At 51.4% G+C, this 24,081-nt stretch overlaps 2 protein-coding genes across 4 annotated transcripts in view; one reads left to right on the top strand and one right to left on the bottom strand.

Moving 5' to 3' along the window:
- The window catches only part of PCNX2 (pecanex 2), a 310,678-nt gene extending 296,650 nt beyond the window's left edge, over nt 1-14,028 (top strand). For both annotated transcript variants that reach the window (XM_002698790.7, XM_005226237.5), the window contains 2 exons: nt 11,098-11,546; nt 13,046-14,028. In XM_002698790.7, the coding sequence (XP_002698836.1) occupies nt 11,098-11,546; nt 13,046-13,207 (611 nt within the window). In that variant the 3' untranslated portion in view covers nt 13,208-14,028. The remainder of the gene's footprint in view (nt 1-11,097; nt 11,547-13,045) is intronic.
- Nucleotides 14,029-18,681: 4,653 nt separating this feature from the next.
- The window catches only part of NTPCR (nucleoside-triphosphatase, cancer-related), a 38,295-nt gene continuing 32,895 nt past the window's right edge, over nt 18,682-24,081 (bottom strand). For both annotated transcript variants that reach the window (XM_010820424.4, NM_001075816.2), the window contains 1 exon segment: nt 18,682-19,327. In XM_010820424.4, the coding sequence (XP_010818726.1) occupies nt 19,259-19,327 (69 nt within the window). In that variant the 3' untranslated portion in view covers nt 18,682-19,258.

Genomic DNA, 24,081 nt, shown 5'->3' with positions numbered 1-24,081 from the left:
ACACCCAGCCTTCCTGATTCAGCTGCCCAGTTTCCTCTAGGTCTCACTGTGGTCTGGGCAGGTGAAAGGTTGTGGTTGCGAGCCGTGTGCTATGCCAGGATTTGTGGCCTCTGGGGGAGAGGAATTCGATCCGGGGCCAGAGACAAGGCTTGACCACTTGAAGCTTTTCTGTAGCAAAGTTTTATTAAAGTATAATGGAAACAGGAAAAGTTTCTAACATAGACATCAGAAGGGGACAGAAAGAGTGCCCGCTTGCTAGTTTTTAACGAGGTGTTTTATGTCTGTTGCTGCTGCTGCTAAGTCGCTTCAGTCGTGTCTGACTCTGTGTGACCCCATAGACGGCAGCCCACGAGCCTCCCCCGTCCCTGGGATTCTCCAGGCAAGAACACTGGAGTGGGTTGCCATTTCCTTCTCCAGTGCATGAAAGTGAAAAGTGAAAGTGAAGTCGCTCAGTCGTGTCCGACTCTCAGCGACCCCACGGACTGCAGCCCACCAGGCTCCTCCGCCATGGGATTTTCCAGGCAAGAGTACTGGAGTGGGGTGCCATCACCTTCTCCATTTGCAAGCTGCTAATCAGATAAGAGAGACACCTCAAGGCTGAGGGAATTTCACCAAGCCCCTCTTCCACAATGTGCAGTTTTTAGATAGAATGGCACAAGGTGGGTCATCCCCAACCATAAAACAATTGACTTGAATACTGGTTTGTTGAGTCATTATCAGCCCAGGGTTTGAGAAAAGAAAAAAAAAAAAAAGGTTGTCTTCTCTGTTGATTTTGTCAACAGACAAAGTGTCAACTGCCACTTGCAGTTTATTTCCTCCTGCTGCTTGGAGACCTCTGGCCTCCCTGCTGAGGCTGTTAACACTCTCACAGGGATTGGGGACGCGGAGCAGACACATGTCCCTCCCTGTCCTCTAGGAAAAGCTGATAGTCTGTGGAAAGAAGGCCTTGCACCCCCAGAAGTTATCCTGAGACTGATGCCCCCTGCAGAGGGTCAGAGAGCTGGGATGGAGCCCACCATGCCCTCCCCACCCCCAAGGAAGGAAGAGCCACTCTCTTGCTCTCTCTGGCCATTCAGGCAGCCTTGACAACTGCACAAATCATGAGTCTCTTTTCCCCATACCTGCCAGGTGACGGCGTTCTAACAGGACATCTTTCTGTTGAACGATGGCTTCCGTATCTCTCAGAACTGACCTGTGTTCCTTTGCTATAGGGCAATTGTAACAAAGTACCAGAAACTCAGTGGCTTCAACAAAAGACTGCCTCCCAGCGCTGGAGGCTGGAAGTCCAAACTCGAGGTGTTGGCGAGGTGGATTTCCTCTGAGGCTGTGCGGGAGAAGGGGTCCCCAGCCTCTCCCCTGGTTTCTGGTGGTTTGCTGGCGACCTTGGGCATTCCTTACCTTGTAGAAGCTTCATCCTGATCTCTGCCTTCATCTTCACATGGTGCTCCCCCATGTGCGTTTCTGTGTCCAGATTCCCCCTTTAGTAAGGACATTATTCACCTTGGATTAGGCCCCCCTACTCCAGTATGACCCCATCTTAAGGAATGATACCTGCCACAGCCATTTCCAAACAAGGTCACCCCCTGAGGTCCTAGGATTAGGACCTCAGCATATGACCTGGGGGTCCCAGCTGAGCCTCACCCAGCTTGCAGGGCTCCCCGTGACTGCTGTCTCCAGAATCTCTGTCACCTGCTCCTGCTGGCTCACACCCCCAGCCTCATTCATCCCAGGGGCTGCTCGCCTCAGAGCTCCTGCTGCTGCTGCTTCCTCAGGCTGGATGTGCTGCCCCCAGGCTGGACTCAGTCCCTCACTCAGCCTCTGGCCAAATGCTGCCTTCTCAGGGAGGCCCCTAGCCAGCCAGCCAGCCGTACCACTCTGCCTCCCCGACCCTGCCACTGGGTCCCCTGTGTGTGGTCAGGCCTGGGAGCTGCCCTCCCCTGTAGGAGGGCAGCAAAGCGCTCATGGGGTAGGGAGGCTTGGTGGCGGCCCTCACTTCCCAGGGTGGGGGACATGAGCACACATAGAGCCTGTGACCCACTGTCCCCGCACTACCGTGCCTGACGAGAAGCCTGTGCCTGTGTAGACTCTGCACATCCACCTCCATCCATACCTCCCAGCTGCTTCTTGCCCAGCCTCTCACCTGCAGGAAGGCCCAAGGCTCACCCTAGGTGGGGACCCTGGGGCAGTTCTGGGCAGGCTCTGGGTTCAGTCCGGGCCTTCCAGAGAGCCTGGGGCCCACCACATGGTGGCAGGAGTGTGTGGGAGCCGGTCAGCATATCCCTTGTCCCTGCCACTTCCTGGTCCTGTGGGGAGAGATGTCATGGGGAAAGGGGGTGCCAAGAGGGACCCTTTAAAGTGCCAGGGAGCACCCAGGGCTAAGGTGGTGCTCTGCACAGCTCCAGTGATAGACGGGATGGTCCCCTCCGGGCTCAGCCTTTCCCGCTAAGTCTTCTCTGGAGGCTGGTGGGGTCTCAGGCCCTCGGGTCATGGAATTTCCAAGTGGAACTCAGCGGTTGTCAGCTTCCGTCCATCTCAGTTCAGTTCAGTCGCTCAGTCGTGTCCGACTCTTTGCGACCCCATGAATCGCAGCACGCCAGGCCTCCCTGTCCATCACCAACTCCTGGAGTTCATTCAGACTCACGTCCATCGAGTCAGTGATGCCATCCAGCCATCTCATCCTCTGGCGTCCCCTTCTCCTCCTGCCCCCAATCCCTCCCAGCATCAGAGTCTTTTCCAATGAATCAACTCTTCGCATGAGGTGACCAAAGTACTGGAGTTTCAGCGTCAGCATCATTCCCTCCAAAGAAATCCCAGGGCTGATCTTCAGAATGGACTGGTTGGATCTCCTTGCAGTCCAAGGGACTCTCAAGAGTCTTCTCCAACACCACAATTCAAAAGCATCAATTCTTTGGCACTCAGCTTTCTTCACAGTCCAACTCTCACATCCATACACTACCACAGGAAAAACCATAGCCTTAACTAGACAGACATTTGTTGGCAAAGTAATGTCTCTGCTTTTGAATATGCTATCTAGGTTGGTCATAACTTTCTTTCCAAGGAGTAGGCGTCTTTTAGTTTCATGGCTGCAGTCACCATCTGCAGTGATTTTGGAGCCCCCAAAAATAAAGTCTGACACTGTTTCCACTGTTTCCCCATCTATTTCCCATGAAGTGATGGGACTGGATGCCATGATCTTTGTTTTCTGAATGTTGAGCTTTAAGACAACTTTTTCACTCTTCACTTTCACTTTCATCAAGAGGCTTTTTAGTTCCTCTCACTTTCTGCCATAAGGGTGGTGTCATCTGCATATCTGAGGTTATTGATATTTCTCCCGGCAATCTTGATCCCAGCTTGTGTTTCTTCCAGTCCAGCGTTTCTCATGATGTACTCTGCATATAAGTTAAATAAGCAGGGTGATAATATACAGCCTTGACGTACTCCTTTTCCTATTTGGAACCAGTCTGTTGTTCCATGTCCAGTTCTAACTGTCAGCCAAGAGCAAAGAGCCGAGGGCTGCTGATCCTATCTACCGGCTTGACCTTGTCCCCCAAGCCCCTTGCCAGAACCCCTCATCTATCTTTAGAAGATTCTCCAGACCCAAGGCTGGTCCCTCTCCTGGTGATGCCTTGAGGAGACAGTGCTGGCCACACCAAGTGGGCCTAATCTTGGGAGAAGGAAGGCCTCCAAGGCAGCTGCCTGTCTTCCCTCCCCCAGAGGAGGACCACGCCATGGTCCCCTGCAGGCTCTCCCTGCCCTGGAACATCCAAGCATTTCCCGATGCAGCCCAGCTAGTCCCCTGAAGGACGCAGGAGTGGCCACCTTTCAGACCATCTGGCTTAGAGTCCCTGAGGGTGCCCAGTGGACCAGGAGAAGTTGGCAGGGCGCAAGTCCAAGAGAGGGAACAGCACAGATGGCCCCTCCTGCTCTCCAGCTCTGCCCAGCAACCCCACGACCCCCCTGCCTCAGCAGCTGCCTGGGGCAAGCCTTCCCCAAAACTCACCAGGGGACATTGCAGCTGGTAGCATAAGCCAAACCCCCGTTCTGTGGGGCTGGGCAGGGCTGGAGTCCAAACTTGCCCTCAAAAGGACGAAACATCTGAGACAGTTTGCTGGAAACCAGCCCCTGAGGCTCACAGGCTCGCTCCAAGACAGGAGGGGAATCTGAGGACACGTGGGGCAGGGCAGGCCCCCAGGAGACATCTGGAAAGGCCCAGAGTTGGTATCGAAAGAGACAACCTTCCTCCCTGACATGCAGCACACAGACTCCTCTTCCTGCCCCTGCAAAATGAATTGTGCCCTTGTTTTTACCACCACTGTGGTTAAAGCCACATGGGGACATCAGCACCTTTGGCTGTGGTTTATAGCACCCTCTCACTCCCTGGTGAAGTTCAAGGCCAGGACCCCGTCCCTTCTCTCCACGACCTTGGCATGCCCTCCTATAAGTAAGCACCAAGTCGGGATCTGGGAATCAGAGAACAAAGCCCAAGATGGGAAGCTTCCTGTGGGCTCCCTGGCTGCATCCCTCAGCCCCTGATAAATGCAGGTGCTCATGGAGCATCTGTGCTGTGCCTGAGAGAGCTGCCTGCCTCCTGGCTCAGGCTTCTGAAGCCCAGCAACACCCACCTCCCCCACCCACACCAGTCTTCCCCTCCTCAGCTGGTGCAGAGAGTGGTGGTGGGGGGGCTTCCCGGTTCTCTTGATACAAAATTTTCAGTTACTGAGGTCCCGAATGCAGTAGCCCCTGAGACCTCAAGGACACAGGCCCCCACAGGGAGCCCCACGTAATGACGGGCAGCCCTGCCTGGCTGGCCAGCCTGGCCTCAGGTTCCTGTACCTGCCACCAAGGACTCTTCCCAAATGATGCAGCCAGCGGTGCCATGCCCGAAGGTTCCTGGAAGAGGGAGGGCAGCTGGGGAAGCCCCCACACCCCGCCATTCCCAGTAGGATGGTGTCCTGTGCTGGGCAGATGCTGGGTTTCCTTTCAGCTTCCAGCTTCTCTGGCCTCCTCCTAACCCTCCCTTCAGCTGAATCAAACCAGTGCATCCACAGATTCCAGAAAGGAAGCCAGAGCCTGCTCAACCAGCTCAGGAAAGTTAGAGGCCGGTCTCCAGTCTTGGGAGGGTGTTCCTGATCCCGGATCTTTGTGCTTGACCTGGAATAAAGGGAGACGCCTTCCCAGCTCCCTGTATAGCTCACTCCCCACCACCCCCCGACCCGAAGTCTGCAGGGGCACATGGTGGGGGGCTGGAGGGGGTTCAGCCTCTAGGTCAAGGCATTTTGAAGCTTCCCACATGCCGAAGGAGGGAACCACACAGCCAAAGGTGGCGATGTCCCCGTGTGGCTTTAACCACAGTGGTAGTAAAAACAAGGAGGGAATTTCATTTTCCAGGGGCAGGAGGAGGTATCTGTGTGCTGGGGGTTGGGGAGGCAGGTTGTATCTTTCTTATACAGATGGTTCTAATAGTCAAGAAGCCCTGCTGTCGTTGAGTTGCTAAGTCATGTCCGACTCTTCAATCCCATGGACTGTAGCCCGCTGGGCTCCTCTGTCCACAGAACTCCCCAGGCAAGAATCAGAGTGGGTTGCCATTTCCTCCACCAGGGGATCTTCCCAACCCAGGGATCGAACCCGTGTCTCCTGCATTGGCAGGCGAGTTCTTTACTATTGAGCCACCTGGGGAGCCCTAAGAAGCCCTGTACCCACTCAAACTAGGGATAGGTCTGTTCCTAGTCAGGGGTTGAAGAAGCTCTGGGTTTCAGTGTGAGGTGAGTTTTGTAGCTTGAGTTCTTATTTGCCAGTCAGTGTGCCAAGCAACAAGCCTGCAGAAAGGATGCTGTCAGAGGCAGGGCAGAGGGTGGAGGCCACCACATGATGCCGCGCAGGCAACCAGGGATGCCCAGTGTATCCTGTGGGATCCTGTGGAAGGGAGTCCCTGGGGGCCGTGGGGGAGGATCTGAGTGCCCAAGCAGAGCATGAAGCCTGGCTAAGCAGCAGTGATTGAGATGTTCTCAAGGGTGGATGTGAACCAAGTTCTAAGAACAGGGACCTTGTGTTACTCACAGTGCCCAAGGCTCCGTGCCTGTAACTGGGGTCCCAAGTCTTCCTCCCCCATGTCCTGCTTCAGTTCCCAGCTGAGTGTCCCCTTCCTGGTCCTTGCTGGATTCTCAGAGGACTGGGGTCCCAGGTGGCCATACCTCATGCCTGGATGGCGTGCCCTCATGCCCAGTGGCCAGGAGCTCACTGTGCAGCCCCAGCGGTGGCTGACAACATGCAGACTTCTCACTGGAAGGGGACTCAGCCCACTGGTGGAGGCTGGTGGCCTGGTGGCTCAGAGAAGTTAGGAATTCATAACTAATCACCAATTCAATGGACATGAACTTGGGCAAACTCCAAGAGATGGTGAGGAACAGGGAGGTGGCCTTGCATGCTGCAGTCCATGGGATTGCAAAGAGTCGGACATGACTTGGCAACTGATCAACAATAACAAGTAATCTTACTCATCAGTTGGACAGAAAGACTATCTCATCTATCCTATTCTAAGGATTTGCACCACCACTTTTCATCAGCCTCTTGATGAAAGTGAAAGAGGGGAGAGAAAAAGCTGGCTTAAAACTCAGCATTCAGAAAACTAAGATCATGGCATCCAGTCCCATCACTTCATGCAAATAGATGGGGAAACAATGGAAACCATGACAGATTTTATTTTCTTGGGCTCCAAAAATCACTGCAGATGATGATTGCAGCCATGAAATTAAAAGGCACTTGCTCCTTGGAAGAAGAGCTATGACAAACCTAGACAGCATATTAAAAAGCAGAGAGACATTTCTTTACTGACAAAGCTCCATATAGTCAAAGCTATGGTTTTTTCAGTAGCCAAGCATGGATTGAGAGTTGGACCATAAAGATAGCTGAGCACCAAAGAACTGATGTTTTTGAACTGTGGTGTTGAAGAGATTCTCGAGAGTCTCTTGGACTGCAAGGAGATCAAATCAGTCAATCCTAAAGGAATTCAACCCTGAATATTCATTGCAAGGACTGATGCTGAAGCTGAAGCTCCAATATTTTGGCCACCTGATGTGAAGAACTGACTCATTGGAAAAGACCCTGATGCTGGGAAAGATTGAAGGTGGGGGGAGAAGGGGACGACAGAGGATGAGATGGTTGGATGGCATCACTGACTCAATGGACATGAGTTTGAGCAAGTTCCAGGAGTTGGTGATGGACAGGGAGGCCTGGTGTGCTACAGTCCATGGGGTCGCAGAGTCAGACACGACTGAGCGACTGAACTGAACCACCACTTTTGAGATAACAATCAGAGACAGAGGAATAATGCTGGAATAATGAACCAAGGAGGGTAATTTATATAGAATTTCAACTCGGACTCTTAGGAGGTTTGCCCTAGAATCGCTCATAATTTGATAATGAAGTAATTGGCAAAATAAGTTAAACTACAAAATAATAAGTAGCATGAATGCATTCAGTTTGGTTTCTTACTTGTTCCATTTGCAAAATTATTTTTAAAAAATCAAGAGCAACCAAAAAACCCTCAAGAAAACCTGAAGTAATTTGGGGAGAGGATTACCCCGTCTTGCATAGAACACAGACCAGTCCCCTCTGACACACAGATGGGCCTTTGTCCCTTTGTTACTGAAATGAGCTACGTCCCCCACCAAGTATGGGTGGTCTCTCCAGCATCAAAATCACCATCTTGCAGATGACTGTGGAGTATTTTGGGGCAGCAATCAGCGTTACAGGATAAATCAGAAACAGATGTTTGGCCTTGCCAAACTGAATAAACTAACAAATCACCATCTCTCTTCTTAATTCTGATTCGTCAGGGTCCCTTGCTCTCTCTGTCTTCCTCTGCAAGAGTAAGTACTCAGCAGGGATGATCAGATGGGCCCCAGCCTGGGTAGGGCCCAGCTGCCTGCACTCACCCGGGAACCTGACTCCAGTCCCGCACTGTGAGCCGCTCTGCAGGGGGAGCACCCCAGTTTCTTGGACGGGCAGGAGGGAGCCAGGTGGGAACCCCAGTGCTCTCTGAAACTGGTCACCCACCACCACAGTGGGCAAATGGCACTAAGGTCAAAGTCAGGAGGCCCCTTTCAGCCAGTCCAGGGCAGTGGGAGGAGCAGGGCTTGGGGAGACCCAGGGAATGTCCACAGTAACGTCTCTTCCCACGTTGAGTGCAGCAAGTCAGACAGAGAAAGACAAAAATCCTATGACACTACTTTAAAAAAAAGGGTACAAATGAACTTATCTCCAAACAGAAATAGAGTCACAGATGTAAAAAACAAACATGGTTACCAGGGGGTAAAGCAGGAGCAAGGATAAATTGGGAGATTGGAATTGACATGTATGTGCGACTATATATAAAACAGATAACTGACAAGGACTGTATTGTATAGCATAGGGAACACTACTCGGTATTCTATAATAACCTATATGCGAGAAGAATCTTAAAAAGAGTGGCTATGTGTATGTGTATAACTGAACCACTTTGCTGTACACCTGAAGCTAACACAAAGTTGTAACAACCATGTGTGTGCTCAGTCGCTTAGTCGGCTGACTCTGCGATCCCATGGATTAGCACCACCGTGGTGTGCTGGGACTGAATGCACATGATCTTAGTTTTCTGAATGTTGAGTTTTAAGCCAGCTTTTTCTCTCCCCTCTTTCACTTTCATCAAGAGGCTGATGAAAAGTGGTGGTGCAAATCCTGGGTGGATTAGCCCACCAGGTTCCTCTGTCATGGGATTTTACCAGCAAGAATACTGGAATGGGTTGCCATTTCCTCCTCCAGGGGATCTTTCTGACCCCAGGATTGAACCCACGCCTCCTGCCTTTCCTGTATTGGCAGGTGGATTCTTTACCACTTGCCATCTGGGAAGCCCATGTAAATCAACTATACTCTAATAAAATTTTTTTAAAAATTAAAATGTGTCACTCATGTGGTCCCATAGACAAATATAAATATTTAAGCCTCACCAGATACCCTGTTAATAATTTGGGAACTTGGGATGAGGTGACAATCCTTGTGTGTACCCACGCACAGCCCTCTCTATTTGTACTAATTGAATGTGAGCCACTTCAGGAGACTTGTGAGTAGGGCAACTGGTAGCACTGTGACATCACTAGCTGTCCCCTTCAAAATAATATTTTCATTCATTTAAAATTTTTTAAAATTTAAGTATAGTTGATTAATAGTGCTGTGTTAATTTCTGCTCTACATACAGCAAAGTGATTCATTTATACATTGTACAGTCTTTTTTTTTCTAGTTTTTTTCCATTATGGTTTATCATAGGACACTGAATATAGTTCTCTGTATTATACAGTAATACCTTGTTGTTATTAAAATAATATTAGACCCTCTGGGCTTCCCTTGTAGCTCAGTTGGTAAAGAATCAGCCTGCAATGCAGGAGAGCTGGGTTCCATTCCTGGATCAGGAAGATTCCCTGGAGAAGGAAAGGAAACCCACTCCAGTATTCTTGCCTGGAGAATCCCATGGACAGAGAAGCCTGGGGGGCATAGTCCATGGGGTCAAAAAAGTCAGATTTAACGACTAAACCACCTGGTGATTAAGTTAAGGAATTCAGCATTCCAGCAGGCGCAAGCCTTCCTCCACCTGCCTGGTCTCTACAACTGCAGAGGTGGGTCTAGCACTTTAAAGCCTCCCCCTCATCGCCCCCAGAGATGTGCCCGGACCAAACCCTTGGGCAGTCCAGTCCCTTGTGTCAAAATGGCCTTGTTTCAATGATTCTCAGTGAGAGCTAGGCCAGAAGTGACCCCCAAGGGTGAGGATGGCTAGCCAAAAGGAGCTGGGAGCCCCTCCAGTCCACTGGGAGCCCCAGCAGACATGGGAACCTGAGTGATGCATGCCGCTGTGAGCCTGAGGAGGGCTTCCTCTCAAAGACCTTGATCTTAAGGGAAAGTTTTTTAGAAAATAAAGGCCAAACTTTTTAAAAAAAAACTCCTTTTCGAGGGCAATACAAATAATCTAAACCTGCGTATTTTCCCTCATGCTTCCAGGGACAGGAGACTTCTGTGTGAAAGCCAGGACAAGCCTGGGCAACTTGGACAGGTGCATACCGCTGGCTGCTGCTCCGCACAGCAGTGCCCACACCCCACCCTTCAGTCCTCAGGCCTTAGTGGAGGCCTGATCTGGGCTCCCAGCCCTCTGTCCTGGCCCAGAAGGCGGGGGACAACCTGGCTCTCTGGGGTTCCACAGAGCAGGCCTCCCACCTCACCTCGAAGACAGTGACATTACCGACCACCTGCCATGACAACCTGGTCTGCTCTGTTTTCTTTTCTTTTTCTTAATTTCCCATTTTAGAAAGCTCTGGTTGACTAGATGAGTGACCTTTCGAATGCCCCTGCTTTCCCCTTCTTTCTCTTTAATTCCCTGTCTTATGGGTTTTTTAATTTATAGTTGATTTACAATGTCATGTTAATTTCAGGTGTACAGCAGTGATTCAGTTGTACATACATACTCTGTGTGTGTGTGTGTGTGCTGAGTCATGTCTGACTCTTTTGGATCCTATGGACTGTATGTAGCCAACCAGGCTTCTCTGTCCATGGAATTTTCCAGGCAAGGATACTAGAGTAGGTTTCCATTTCCTCCTCCAGGGAATCTTTCTGACCCAGGGATCGAACCCACGTCTCTTGTGTCTCTTGCATTGGCAGGCGGATTCTTTACCACCGTGCCACCCGGGAATACCACACATATATACAAACATATTGGGCTTCGCTGGTGGCTCAGATGATAAAGCGTCTGCCTGCAATGCGGGAGACCCCGGTTCGATCCCTGGGTCGGGAAGATCCCCTGACGAAGGAAATGGCAACCCACGCCTGTGCTCTTGCCTGGAAAATTCTATGAATTGAGGAGCCTGGTAGGCTACAGTCCATGGGGTGGCAAAGAGTCAGACATGACTGAGCAACTTCACTTTCACATATATGTGTGTGTGTGTGTGTGTGTGTGTGTGCTTGTGCTTTTTCGGATTCTTTTCCCATATAGGTTATTACAGAGTATTGAGAAGAGTTCCCTGTGCTGTACAGTAGGGCCTTGCTGTTTATCTGCTTTGCTCTGCTTTCTTTTAAAGGCAGGAGAAAAGGCAGGAGTCAGTCCGTCCAGGCCCACAGGGCCTTAAGCCAAACGCCGCCGGTCCTGCGCGCATCCGGCCCGGTCGCGGGCAGCCGCCCGACCTTCCTGCAGACGTCCACGTCGGTCCACGAGCTGGCCCCGCGGCGCTCGGGCAGCCGGCTGTCCCTGTGCCCCTCGGCCGCGTCGCTGCACTCGCAGCCCCCAGCCGCCCCTCCCGCCGGCCCCCTGAGCGTGCGTGAGCGGGCCGAGGCCCTCCTCAGGTCCAGCCTGGGCTCGTCCACCAGCTCCACTCTCAGCTTCCTGTTTGGCAAGAGGAGCTTCTCCAGCGCCCTGGTCATTTCCGGGCTGTCTGCTGCCGAGGGGGGCAACACCAGTGACACTCAGTCTTCCAGCAGCGTCAACATTGCCTTGGGTCCCTCTGCCAGGGCCGCCAGCCAGTCCACACGGGTGAGGGGCTAAGGGGCGGGGAGGGCTCCTGGCCGGAGGACCCCGGGCCCCTTCCTGCAGGCTCCCGTCACCTCCCCCGTAGCGCTTCCAGAGTAACAGACCAGTGGTGAGATAGGAGCTGGAATGTCTGCGCTCTGAGGCCGGCAGGATACATCACACTGGTGCTGTAGTAGTGGTGTCCGGGCAGGCGGTATTGCAGGGCGCCCGAAGGCAGCGTCCCCTCCGCCCTGAACCCGGGTGTGGGGGCAGGCTCTCCATGGGCCCAGGTAAAAGGACCGGTTGTATTTCCTTCTCTTTTCACATTCCTCTGGCTGGAGGGAGAGGAAAGGACGCACACCAGCCTGGCAGGCAGATCCTCATCGATTCCTAGCCTCTAGATTTCATTGTGAAGCTGCTGAGATGGCCTTCTGCTTTATGCAATTAAATGTTAGAGAGTTTTGAGGACTTCACCCAAATAAACTGTTACTTATCTAGAATCCCTAGCTAGCTGGCATTGGATGAATCCCTGAGCATCACAAGTAAGTATGTACATAAATACCCAGCCTTTCTCTTCTGTAGCGGGGAAAGAATAGGAGACATTAAGGCAAAAGCCAGCAGCAGCTTGGAGACTTGCAGTTCGGTTGAACATTCGGCACACTGCCCTGTCTGCAGTGGAGCTGAGTCACAGTCTGCCGGCCTTGCGGTTCCGGGTGTAGGTGTTTGGAGGTGGATGATGGGGGCCTGGCTCTCCCTGCCACCACCCCACCCCCCCTCCAAGGAGAAGCCATACAGTGGCACTTCAGCCACCTTGAAACAAGGACCAGCATGACCTGCCCCAAGAACAGCCTGGGCATTGCAGCCTTCAGTGAGGGGGGGCGCAGGGGGGAGTGGGTTATGAGCACCCTGGAGCCCCAGGTTACTTCAGGAGTTTAACCAAGTTTAGTTAGACAACTAAATGTGAACAAACCTCCTTCCCTTTTTCTCAATTCCTCAATAACAATGCATACCTTTCTGCCACCCCTAAGATGTGTTTATGACAATCTGTGGGTGCAGTTCTGAGATTCTGAAAAATTCTCTCTCCCTCTCCCCCACAAGGATGGCTGAGTCCTTGGGACCACATTCAGGCAGAATAAAAAAAGCCTCGGTATTACCATTTGGGATTAAACCTGCAGGATTTAGCACTGGTGCAGGGCTGAGTGTATATGAAGTGACATTGACCCAAACTCAGAAAATCCAGGCTCACAAAGGACTTTTTACCCAAGGTCGTCTCTTTGCAGATTACCCGAGAATAGGTCCCTGTGTGGAGGCACCCCTCTCACTGTGTTAGACTCGTGGCTGGGACTGCATGGCCCTTCCTCAAGCCCAGACGCCTTTGGTCCTCTGTAACTGTACTTTCCTTTAGACTCTGACCCCATGTCCCTGCCACACTACCAGCTGGCACCTGCAGCTGTGAGACAGTCACAGGGGAGGTGATCAGCTTTGCTGAGCCATAACACTCGCTTCTCTTTTCTCTTTGAAAGCACTTCTCTGAGCCTTGCGAACACACAGAGGTCACTGAGCAGGGGCTGCTTCAAGATCACCATGTGGCCAAGAACCTAGGGGTGATGTGCAGAAGAGCGAGCCAGGAGGACATGGGCCTGGATGACACGGCCTCCCAGCAGAGTGCTTCCGACGAGCAGTAGCCGAGCTTGGGCCAGAGGAGCCATGGTGTCGGGGAAGGACCAAACCACCCTGGCTTCCCCCTTGCGCTTCCCAAACCAAACAGAGCACAGCATTTGAGCCCGGAGATCTGTCCTATGGAGAAATGAGTGCTGTGGAGAAAACAGAGCAACTCGATCTCAGGTTCTTGAAAAATCTCTCACGTGATGAAAACAAACCTTGACACCAGGTCTCCCTCTCCTTTGGCTCTTGTGGCCCGAGTGGTGGGATGCGGGAGGCACCCTTCCCAGAACTGGACAATTCAAACAAAAGCCATGTAACATCTTAAGACAACTCAAGCAGAGCACATAACTCCTTCCTGCCCTGATGATAAGACAGCTGCATGCTAAACAACTGGCATTTTACACTCACTGTTACCGTGAAAAAGCAGCAGACAGCAGTGTATATCACACCATGAGCTGGTCCAATGCACTGGTGTTCAATCTATGTGTAAACATCTCACTTCTTGATAATATTTATGCAGATGTTAAATATAAACCAGTGACAGCTTTACTGCAAAAATCGTGACAGTGCATGCAGTCACGTCCAAAACATCCTGTGAAAGGAGCCAACTGTCCCCAGCAACGTGCGTGCAGAAGTTTAGTCAAGGCAGGCCACAGAGAGCCACCTAGGAATGATGCTAACTGCGATCACAGCGACCTCCTGCAGGAAGCCAGGCCCCATCTCTCCCGGCGTGCCTGCGTGCTTCCCAGGAATGCACACTTGTTTCCAAGCCAAGCAATCCTTACTGTGTCACAGGACATTTGCACATACTTTGTTTTTGAAATTAAAATGTTTACAGTTATTGCTGTGTCTGGTTGTTTGAGTTCTACTGAACTGTTGTCATTTCTTTGAAAAAAAAAAAAAAATTGACCCTTCACTGTAAGAATGACATTTAGGCAAATTATTTTTTTAATTTTTTACAAAGTATAATTTACAATGTTGTGTTAGTTTCAGGTGTACAGCAAAGTGATTCAGTTATATATATATATATATATAAAATTATTCTTCAGATTCTTTCTTAAATTCCTTTTTTAACTGAAGTATAGTTGATTTACAATGTTGTAGGCAAATTCTGAGACAGTTTTTCTCATCTTAAGAATCCCAACAGGTAGAGCAGAAACGTGGCTTCTTGCTGCTGTGAGGGGGGAAGAAGGGTCTCAGAACAGGGTCCATGGAAAATACCCATCACTGACCTGGTGAGGCATCCCTTTTGGAAAGACAATAGTTAGAGATACCCAATTTGAAAGCAGTCACACAAATTTCTTAAAGGTATTTGGGATTGGAAGTGTAGGCAGAGGGGATAGTATTGTAGAGAATGCCTTATCTCTTGGAAGTAGATGGTAATACTCTTTTTTTTTTTTTTTGTAAAATAAAAATTAGCAATTAATAACAATAGGTAGCAGAGAAGGTGATGGCACCCCACTCCAGTACTCTTGCCTGGAGAATCCCATGGATGGAGGAGTCTGGTAGGCTGCAGTCCATGGGGTCGCTAGGAGTCGGACACGACTGAGCGACTTCACTTTCACTTTTCACTTTCATGCATTGGAGAAGGAAATGGCAACCCACTCCAATGTTCTTGCCTTGAGAATCCCAGGGACGGGGAAGCCTGGTGGGCTGCCGACTATGGGGTCACACAGAGTCAGACACGACTGAAGTGACTTAGTAGCAGCAGCAGCAGCAGCAACAATAGATAGAGTCTATCATCAGAGACAGAGTGCGTTCTCAAATCAGTGATCCCTAGAGGTGCATTTTTCTTATTTCTGATGGATTTGCAGATGTCTGTCTAAAGAACAGCTGAAATAACCTCAGTACAGTTCTTTAAGTTGGCTCAACCAAACTTGGCTGGCAGTTCCTGAAATTCTCTTGGGCAACTTGGCAACCAAGCCCTCGGGACTAAAGGGCAGCTTCCCTACATTAGGGTGGTCACTTGAATTAGGTAAGAAAATGACCCACGCTCAGCAGCATTCAGCCTGGGTGCTCCTTGGGCCTCTAGAAGTAAGAAACAGAGGCATGGCTTTCAGAGAAAGTGAGAGCTGCTCAAAGAGCTAGGAAACCAGTCTATAAGGACAGGCTGATGCAGATGAAAAGACAGATGCATCCCTGCTGTGCCTGCATCTTGTTCCACGAGAGATCTACGAGCTGCTTCTTCAACTGCTGGGTCTACTGCTTATTATCCTGTTCTCTGGCAGCTTTGGGGGTGCAGCGGGAGGAGGAACGGTGTGGTCTACCCACGTCAGGGCCAGAGTCCTCAGACAGGGCGCCACGCCCCGCACTGTCTATAGCGGGAAGGCTGCCTGAGTGTGCACGCAGAGCGTGTGCGCACGTGGACCCCGGGCGAGATCACGGCTGGCCCCCCTCCAGGACTCTTCTGGGCTGTCAACAACTCAGTCACGCGTTTTTTTTTTAAGTGTTGTAAACAACTTTTATATTTACAACTCACGAGCTCGTTAATCTGATCTTCAGCTGATCAACTGTTTATCAGAGTGTACTCCTTGCAAAATATTGTATTATTAGCCCCCATTTAGAGGAGATTTTCCAAAGGTGACATTTCCTACTGGGGTTATTCAAACGTTCTGCTGGACTTGAGCTAAAGAGTTATTTTCTACATTTGGATGCTGAACACAATTGCTTCTCTTTGAAAGATAATATAGACTGTAGTGCTGGGTTTTATATGAATCACGTGGCTATTCTGGCATTATTGAGTCTACATTCTGCACCGTGTGTTAAAACCATCTGCCTGGCAGGCTGTTTCTAAGATTATTTGATGTGCGGACTTCTCTTGGTCCATGAAACAGGCATCACAAGGCCTGTTCCCTGAACTCTCCTCAAGCCTCCTCCACTTTCCTACTGTTTTGTCCCAAGTCACAAGCCCCTGCCATCAGGCCTTCCCCCGACCCCGCCTCCACCTGATCTTCCCAGACACAGCATTCCATGAACACAGACACAGATGGAAGAGAAAGAGGGGCAAGGTCCATCCCACATTCCCAGGCTTCCCGGGGGCATTGCCCCTTGCCCCTGTAACTTAATGAACTTACAGCATTACGGGGCCCTCTTCATGTCAGCCACGACAGAGATCATATTTTGTGAATTACAGGACCATCTCCCTAACGTTTCTTATTCAGAGATAAAAAGATAACTATTTGGGGGAATTCCCTGGTTACCCAGTGGTTAGACTCAGCACTCACTACCCCTGTCCTGGGTATGATCCCTGGTTGGGGAACAAATATCCCACAGGCATGACCAAAAACAAACAAAAAAACTCCCATTTTTAAAAATACTGTGTGTGAAGTGGCTGCTACAGGGAGGAGGAAAGAACAATTGGGCACACCCGGCCTCCACATCAGCTCTGCCTCGTCCTGCTGACCATGTCTTCCAGCCTGAGCTCTTCATGCGAGCTCTGCGTATGTCCACTGGGTGCTTTTCAGAGTGAATTCCTCCGTGAAGTCTGGACTCACACCCAGCTATGCTAGGCCATCTGGATTTATCTGAATAGCAGGCATTTCAAACTCAGGTGTAAGAGGATTCCTGATCTCAAGTGGCCCCCTCCTCCCTGGGAGCCCCTCCCCTCAGTGGCTAACACAGATGCAGTGCTCGGCGAGTGTGTGCGCCTCAGGTGTCCCGCCCTCTCTCCCCTCTTTAGCCTCAGCAGAATGTTGTTTCTACAGGCTGTGCATGCTTGGCCCTGAGTTGCAGTTATTTGTGAATTCATTTTATCTGATACCACGGGCTGGAGCCTTAAACAACAAATATTACCCACAGTTGGGAGGCTGGGAAGTCCAAGATCACATTATCAGCAGATTCAGTGTCTGGTGAGACCCGCTTCCTCAAATGGCAGCAGGGGTGAGGGAGGGCTTTGGGGCCTCTTTTTCAAGGGCACAAATCCCCTTCATGATGGCCCTACCCTCATGACCTAATCACCTCCAAAGGCCCCACCTCCTAATATCATCACATGGGGGATTAGAGTTCAACATGAATTTCCGGGGAAGGGGGCACGTGGGGGGTCATGGGAAGAGACACTCAGACTTGGGCTCAAATCCTTTCCTGCCAGGACCGTCACGAGCGAGAGTGAAGGAGCTCCCCACACCAGCGACTGCCCAGGGCCATGCTGCGAGGAGACCCCGACCTCACCCTCCTCAGGCACATCTGGCTTTGGCTCCTTTCCTTTTTTCCCCCCTTGTTTCTTTTTTTTTAAACTTTGATGCTTTTAAGAATAATTTTACTGGCACATGGGTGATTTATAACGTTGTACTGGTTTCCTTTGGAAAATGTCCCCTTCTCCTCACAGCCACAGAGCCCCTGCTAGGGGCGCCGGTGGAGGCTGCTTCCTGCTGGGGCAGGAGCCCCAAGAGGGCAGCCTGCTCCCCAGGCCAGGGTGCTGGGGGCACGGGGCCCAGACCTACTCAGCCTGCCTCCCTCTTTGCTGGTGCTGAGGGCTGCGGGGGCGGGGCTCACCCAGGGCTGTGGAAGCTGAAGGGGAGTAGATTTATCACAGGAATAGGGCCCCTACACCTGAGAAGCCTCTACCTGCTTCAGAGCAGCAGCCACCCCAGTGCACGGAGCTCGCAGACCACGCCAAGCTGTGCCTTCTGGTCCCACTGAGTGCAGCTCATGTCACACCCCACCTGTCGGATGTCACAGCAGAGCCTCCCAGGACATGTCATCCAGGCAGGGAGAGGGGGATGCCCGCGCCCTCACCCAGGCCCAGGCACCCTTTCTCAGGCCCAGGCACCCTTTCTCAGGCTGAGGTCCATTGATAATCTGGGAGACCCTTTCCAGGTGTGACTCTGCAGAGCCTGGGCCAGTGCAGACCAGGTTCCAGAAAGCCACATGGGGCAGAGAGACCATCCTAAGAGCCGGTCACAGGCTGTAAGCTGTCATCTTGGTTTAGATGCCAGTGTTTTCTGTACTGTCTGCTGTCCCAGGGCCCACCTTGCCAAGCTCCTTGCTCTACACATGCCCAAATGGATCAGTGGTCACATTCGTGCACACTCCCAACAATAGCACCAGCTGGCACTGTGGCGAAGGCTAAAAAAATATACTGGCAATTCAAAAACACTGACATGTCTATCGCTCGAGTACCATCACCCTTGGGAGAGCAACTCTTATCCTCTGTGAGCCCTGGGGTTTCAGTGGTCTGGCCCATGGGGCCCTGCCAGGGCCGAACCTCATTTCTCTGCAGGCTTCTTCCCAACAGCCCTGGCTCCGGCCCTGGCCACTCCCCAGCGGGCTGGGTCTCCACCCAGGTGAGGGTGGCTTCCTTCAGGCTGGGGCAGCCCTCCTCTGATGGCACTCACTCACCCCTTTTCTGGAAGGGAAACGGGGCCCAGAAAAGTTTGTGAACACGTCTAAATGAATGGGGCCCAAATGGGACTCTGATCTGAACCCCTGCTGAGTACCAAGTGCTACCAACATTTCTAAAGGCTGCTCATTCCTCCCACATCAGGACCCGCACGTCTGCAGTCATCACATTTCTCTTTATTTTATTAAGCAATAACCAAACATATAAACAGTAAAAGATGCAGGCAGGGAAGGACTGAAAATGGCTTTTCTTGAAATACTGATTTTCTTAAAATCAAATAACTGTTATCACTCCAAGTTGCAGGAGGCTGCAGCTGCTCCCAGGGAGGGGTTTAATTTTCCTAACATGCCAAAATGATCAGGCAGTGAACTCCTCCCCACCCCCCTCCCCTGAACACATTTATAAACTTCAATGGGGGCAAATTCCATCTAATATTCCGAAAACCATTTCTTCTTTCATAATTTACCCAAATCATACGCACGACTGCAAGAGGAAATAAACAGAAATCTCTCAGCATAAATACACCACAGTGGATTGTTAATCTTGTAGAGTCAATCCAGCACTAAGGCTAATTTGATCTTTTAAAACATTTTATGGAAAACAGCTGTCAGGCTTTCTTTGGAAAAGCCTCCAAGGTTTCATAAACTAAAGGCATAAAACCTGGTCGGGCAGAGCACTGGGGCTCCTCTCAAAGAAACGTTTGCACGTGCAGAGAAGTGGTGACACGTCGTCTTCACTTCCGGCTGCTCTGCATGTGCGTCACAATCTCTGGCAAAAGGTGGTTTCTGTTCTCCTTGGTTACCTGCGTAGGAAAAAGCAGGAAAGCAGATTTCAGAGTCCCTTTCCTTCCCTTCAGTTCCCTACTCTGCCGGGTTATACTCTAACAGGACAGCCCAGAAGACGACACATGCTTTATAGAGTATAGCCCAGGCAAGGCTGACCCAGCGAGGAACCCCAGGCCTCCCAGAGCGCTCTGAAAGTGGGGCAGGTGGGCTCAAATCCCACCACCAGCTTCTGCGAAGTGACGGCTCACACAATGAGAGTGGGTTTTGATGACAGATGGATTTTAACCAGAAGTGCTGTTGAATTGAGCCCTGGGAGGGCTGCTGGAGAAGCAGGCTGGGATACGGCTCGAGTGAAGCCTGACCTGGACAGGAGGAGGCCTGAGTGAAGCCAGAAGAACCACAGCTCCAGGTGGGCACCCACCCACCAGGTGAGCCCTCTCAGAGCAGCCTCATACCCAGGACCCCAGGATTCTCTGAAGGGCAGTAATCCACTCCTCTCTCCCTGACTTAGGAGATCTGTGAGTTGCAGGAAGCCTCTGACACCAGTCAACTCTGCACCTGAAGGACGAGGAAGGCGCTGGGGGTGGGGTGTGGTGGAGAGCAGGGCTTTTGCTGAGATCTCAGAGGCAGAGGGGGATGCAGGGCAGACTAGAACGCAGATCCCCCTGCGCCCGATGTGTTAGCTCGGCAATTATCACAGTTACAGACAAAAGGAACAAGAGTGGATTCAAGCTCTGCTTGATGATCTGTGTTATATTTTTCTTTCTTTCACTACCACAGGCCCATTGAGTACAATCCAAGCATCCAAACACCCCTCAGGGAGCCCAGTGGGGGGCTGTTTCCCCAGCACGGGACAGGGTGGTCTCTCCTCATCACCAAAGCCTTCCTGTGCCACCCACACAACATTCAACAGGCACTGTCAGGGGGAAAGGTGTCAGGAATGGCAGGATTCAGCCAGGACCTTGACCTCACAGAGCCTGAAGACCAGATCGGGGGCACACATAACAACAGTGAGGGCAAGGTTGGCAGAAGGTCCCTGAGACCCTGAGCGTCTGGGGAGGCACGGGATACTGGGTGGTGGGGGGGAGGGAAGCAGTTATCAGGAAAGAAGGAAAGACCTTCACAGGTGGTTATGCCCAAGCTGCTTTTGACCTGTGGACCTGGGAGAAGGGCAGCAGCAAAGAGGAGAGCCAAGCAGAGAGAATCGTGCTGACAGGAAGTGCAAGCATCTGGGAAACCTGAGTGGGTCCGGAAGGTGGGGTCCCTGAGAGGAGATGGGCCTGATCCCACTGCAGGACCTCAGCCCCCGGGGGTGGCAGGGGCCCTGGTTCGGGAGGTGAATACATGTCAGGAGGAAATGCACAGCGGACTTCAGCGCCTGGCCCCCTGCATCCTGCATCCTTCTTACAGGAGGGAGGTGATTCTCCTATGGGAGCAACCCTCAGCTCCGGGGTACAAGCTGGGCCCTGGAGGACTTCCTGAGAAACCGAGTCTCAGAAAGACTTAGCCCTGGCCCCTAAAGGGTGGTGTCCAAGGATGCCGCCCATTGGTCCCCAGGTAGCCTTGGCTCCACGGAGGCGGACCACCCACTTTGCCTTCAACTCGAGAGGGGCACAGCCTTGTGAGGCTTCCTGATCCTATTTATGTTTCAGTTAGCCCAAGTCCACTCCTGCGGTTAGCATCCAAGGAAGCCCCTGTTGTGGGAGAAGGAGGGGAGGGGAGGCAGCGGCATGGAGAAAGGATGGGAGGACACACAAGGCCGCAGTGCCCTCCTTCCGCCCTGACCTCACAAGGAGGCACACAAGGTTCTGCCTTAGGGCCCCTTAGAGTTCACGGGGGCCCCGAGGGGCCATGTGGACGTGAGGGGCATGGGGGCCACTCCCTTCATTGTGCATACTTCATCACCTCCTTTATAGATGTGAGAAAAAGGACGAGATGCTGAGCTGGGAGAGGAGGAGTGAGAGGGAGTGAAGGGGGAAGAACAGGAGGAGATATGGGGGTGGGCGGGGAGAAGAGAGGAAGGCAACACTGTGAGCAGATGGACGGACCAGGGGCCAGGTCCCGCCCTGATCCTCAGACAGCCCCAGGGAGGCCGCGCCTCCTCTTCCAGCTCCCAGAGAGCTGCCGTGGGTGGATCTCGGGCGCTGGACACCAGCAGTTCCACTCAGGGCCGTGCTGATGTCGTTCAGTGTAAGGGGAAGTGCGTGCAATGAGACCCGTAAGGAAACAGAGCCAGCACGCTGCTTGTAGGATTTCTTCCTCTGAATCATCCAACTGTGGCTTCACATCTCGTCCTTAAAGCGCTTATCCCTTGGAAAGAATGGAGTGTATGAGGGAAGTGAAGGGCGATGAGATGGAAACCCCACCAGCCAAGATCCTGGTCCTGGGCGCAGGCTGTTAGGTGCACAGTCAGGGCCCGTAGAGTGAGCCTTAACAGATGTGAGGTTCAGAGACGATACAAGCCCTAGGGCACTGCCAAGCCACCCTGCCAGTGCCAGTGTCACCCAGATATCCTGCCGGAGCCCAGCCACCCTCCTCAGGAGCTGCTGGGGCTGCAGCAGGGACAGGGCTCCCCCACCAGCCCCATAACATGCAGAGAACCTCCCCACGCCTTGGTTAGGGAGAAAAAGAATCACAATCAAAACTGGAAAAGACACACTTTGGGAATGACTTCTCATTTAAAACCAATGAACAGGATGCAAAGAGTATATGAATATTTTGCCACCCCCTTTGATTTTCCTAAGATGATTTCTGAAAATTATGCAGTCTATGTGAAACCGTTCACAGTGTTCAGTTATTGTGCTCCTTGTCCACTGAAGACAAGTTCATAAATGCAAGAACAGGGAATAAGCCCAGTATCATCTGTCAGCGCAGGTGCCCCTCCCTTTCAGGAGAATCCCAGTCTTTCCGGAGTTTAACTAGAGGAAGGCACTGGGGCCTGGGAGGAGAAAGGAGGTGAGGATGACTCAGGAAGGACCCCAGCGTCCTCACCCCTCGCCTCCCACCATGCCCTCCCAGGGCTGCAGCCTCCCAGCAGCTCAGCCTCAGGTCCCGTGAAGGTCAGACCCTGAATTCCAGGGCTGGACTGCATTCATCCTGGGTCTGACAGAAAATGTTTACTATATTCTAAGCTGAGGCAGGTCTCTGAAATAGAGCTGAGCGGTTAAATACAGCCTGAAGACTCTGACCGAGGAAGCATCCAAAGTGCTCTGAGACTCGTGGGCCAGGGAAAGGCCTCAGAGCTCACTGTCAATGACTCGGGGCCGTAGCATCGGGAAGGCGTGAACATCTGGACAGAAGAACACGTGGGCAAAACACATCTCTTTACGCATATTTGTGCAAGAGAGCAGAACAAAACCACATACACTTCCTAGAAACCGTGTGGGAAGCACCCTGACAGATTTTAAATAAGCAGGAGAATAAAAAAGAAAATTAATTAGACAATGCTCATTATTATAAGTTAATACATATCAAAAGTATTACTAGTCTGTTTCATATTTGGTCTTCATTTTATTGAACCTAAAAATAGGATGATTCATGGATTCAAACCCTCTGTTTTTCCTTGAAGTTTAAAGGTTCTAAACCAAGAATTATTTTGCAAACGGGGCTTTTGGGAACCCAGTGCCCACAGCAGAGAAGGGACTGCATTCCACATCCCAGGGCAACACCACGTCTCCCTAGAGGAGGAGGGGGGAGGGGCGGTCCTCTGCTCAGCCGCGCTGCCTACGGGTTTCTGTGTGAGTACACAGCATGTGCAGCATAGCTCTGCCTACGGGTTTCTGTGTGAGTACACAGCATGTACAGCATGGCTCTTGTGTTTGTGTGCTCAGTTGCATCCAACTCTGGGACCCCACGATAGGCCATGGGGTCACAAAAGTCGTTCACAACTTACCAACTGAACACCAAACAAGAACAAAAAATATGTAGACATCATACAACATAGCTTTACTGAGATAGAATTCATATTCCATAAAATTCAACCTCTTAAAGACGGAACTTGGTGGCTTTTAGTACGATCACAGATGTGTTATAATCAGCACTGTGTGTTAGAGTATTTCCATCAGCCTCCCTCTCCCACTCCTGATCACCACACTCGCACCTTCCTCCAGGCCCCAGCAACCACTGATCCAAGGTCTGTGTCAACAGATTTGCCTATTCTGGACATCTCGTGTAGACGGAATCAAACGGTCCGGAATCCAGTGTGACAGGGCGCCTTCACTCGGCATCACGTGCTGTTAATTCCTCCAGGCTGAGTACGTGTCACCACGCCATGCCCTCTGCTTATGGGAGAAGACGGTATGTACATCATTTGAGTACACCAGCCACATCCTTGTCTGCTCATCACCTGAGGGACATCTGGGCTTGTCTCACTTTCTGGCTAACATGTACAGTGCTGCTATGAACGTGGGGTGTACAAGATTCTGTGTGAGCGTGTTTCCAATTCTTTGGGGCACATGCCTAGAAGTGGGATTGCGGGTTATAGGGTAATGCCATATCTAGCTTTTTGAGGAATTGCTGCATTTTTCCAGTCTCAGCAGCAGGGTATGAGGGCACCAATCTCCCCTCATCCTTACCAACACTTTTTATTTTCCATTTCTTTAACTTCCTTACAGCCATCCCAGTAATGTGAAGCACTATCCACCGTGCTTCTGCTTTGCACTCCCCTAAGAGCCAACAACGTCACACATATGTCCATGTGCTTTTCGGCCATTTTTCTATCTTTGGAGAAATGCCTTTTGTTTCTTTGCTCCTTTTTTAATTGGTTTATTTA

This window comes from Bos taurus, chromosome 28 (genome assembly GCF_002263795.3).
Source record: "Bos taurus isolate L1 Dominette 01449 registration number 42190680 breed Hereford chromosome 28, ARS-UCD2.0, whole genome shotgun sequence".
NCBI lineage: Eukaryota > Metazoa > Chordata > Mammalia > Artiodactyla > Bovidae > Bos > Bos taurus.
The sequence above is the reverse complement of the archived record's forward strand: the minus strand, read 5'-3'. Positions and strand labels throughout refer to the sequence as shown.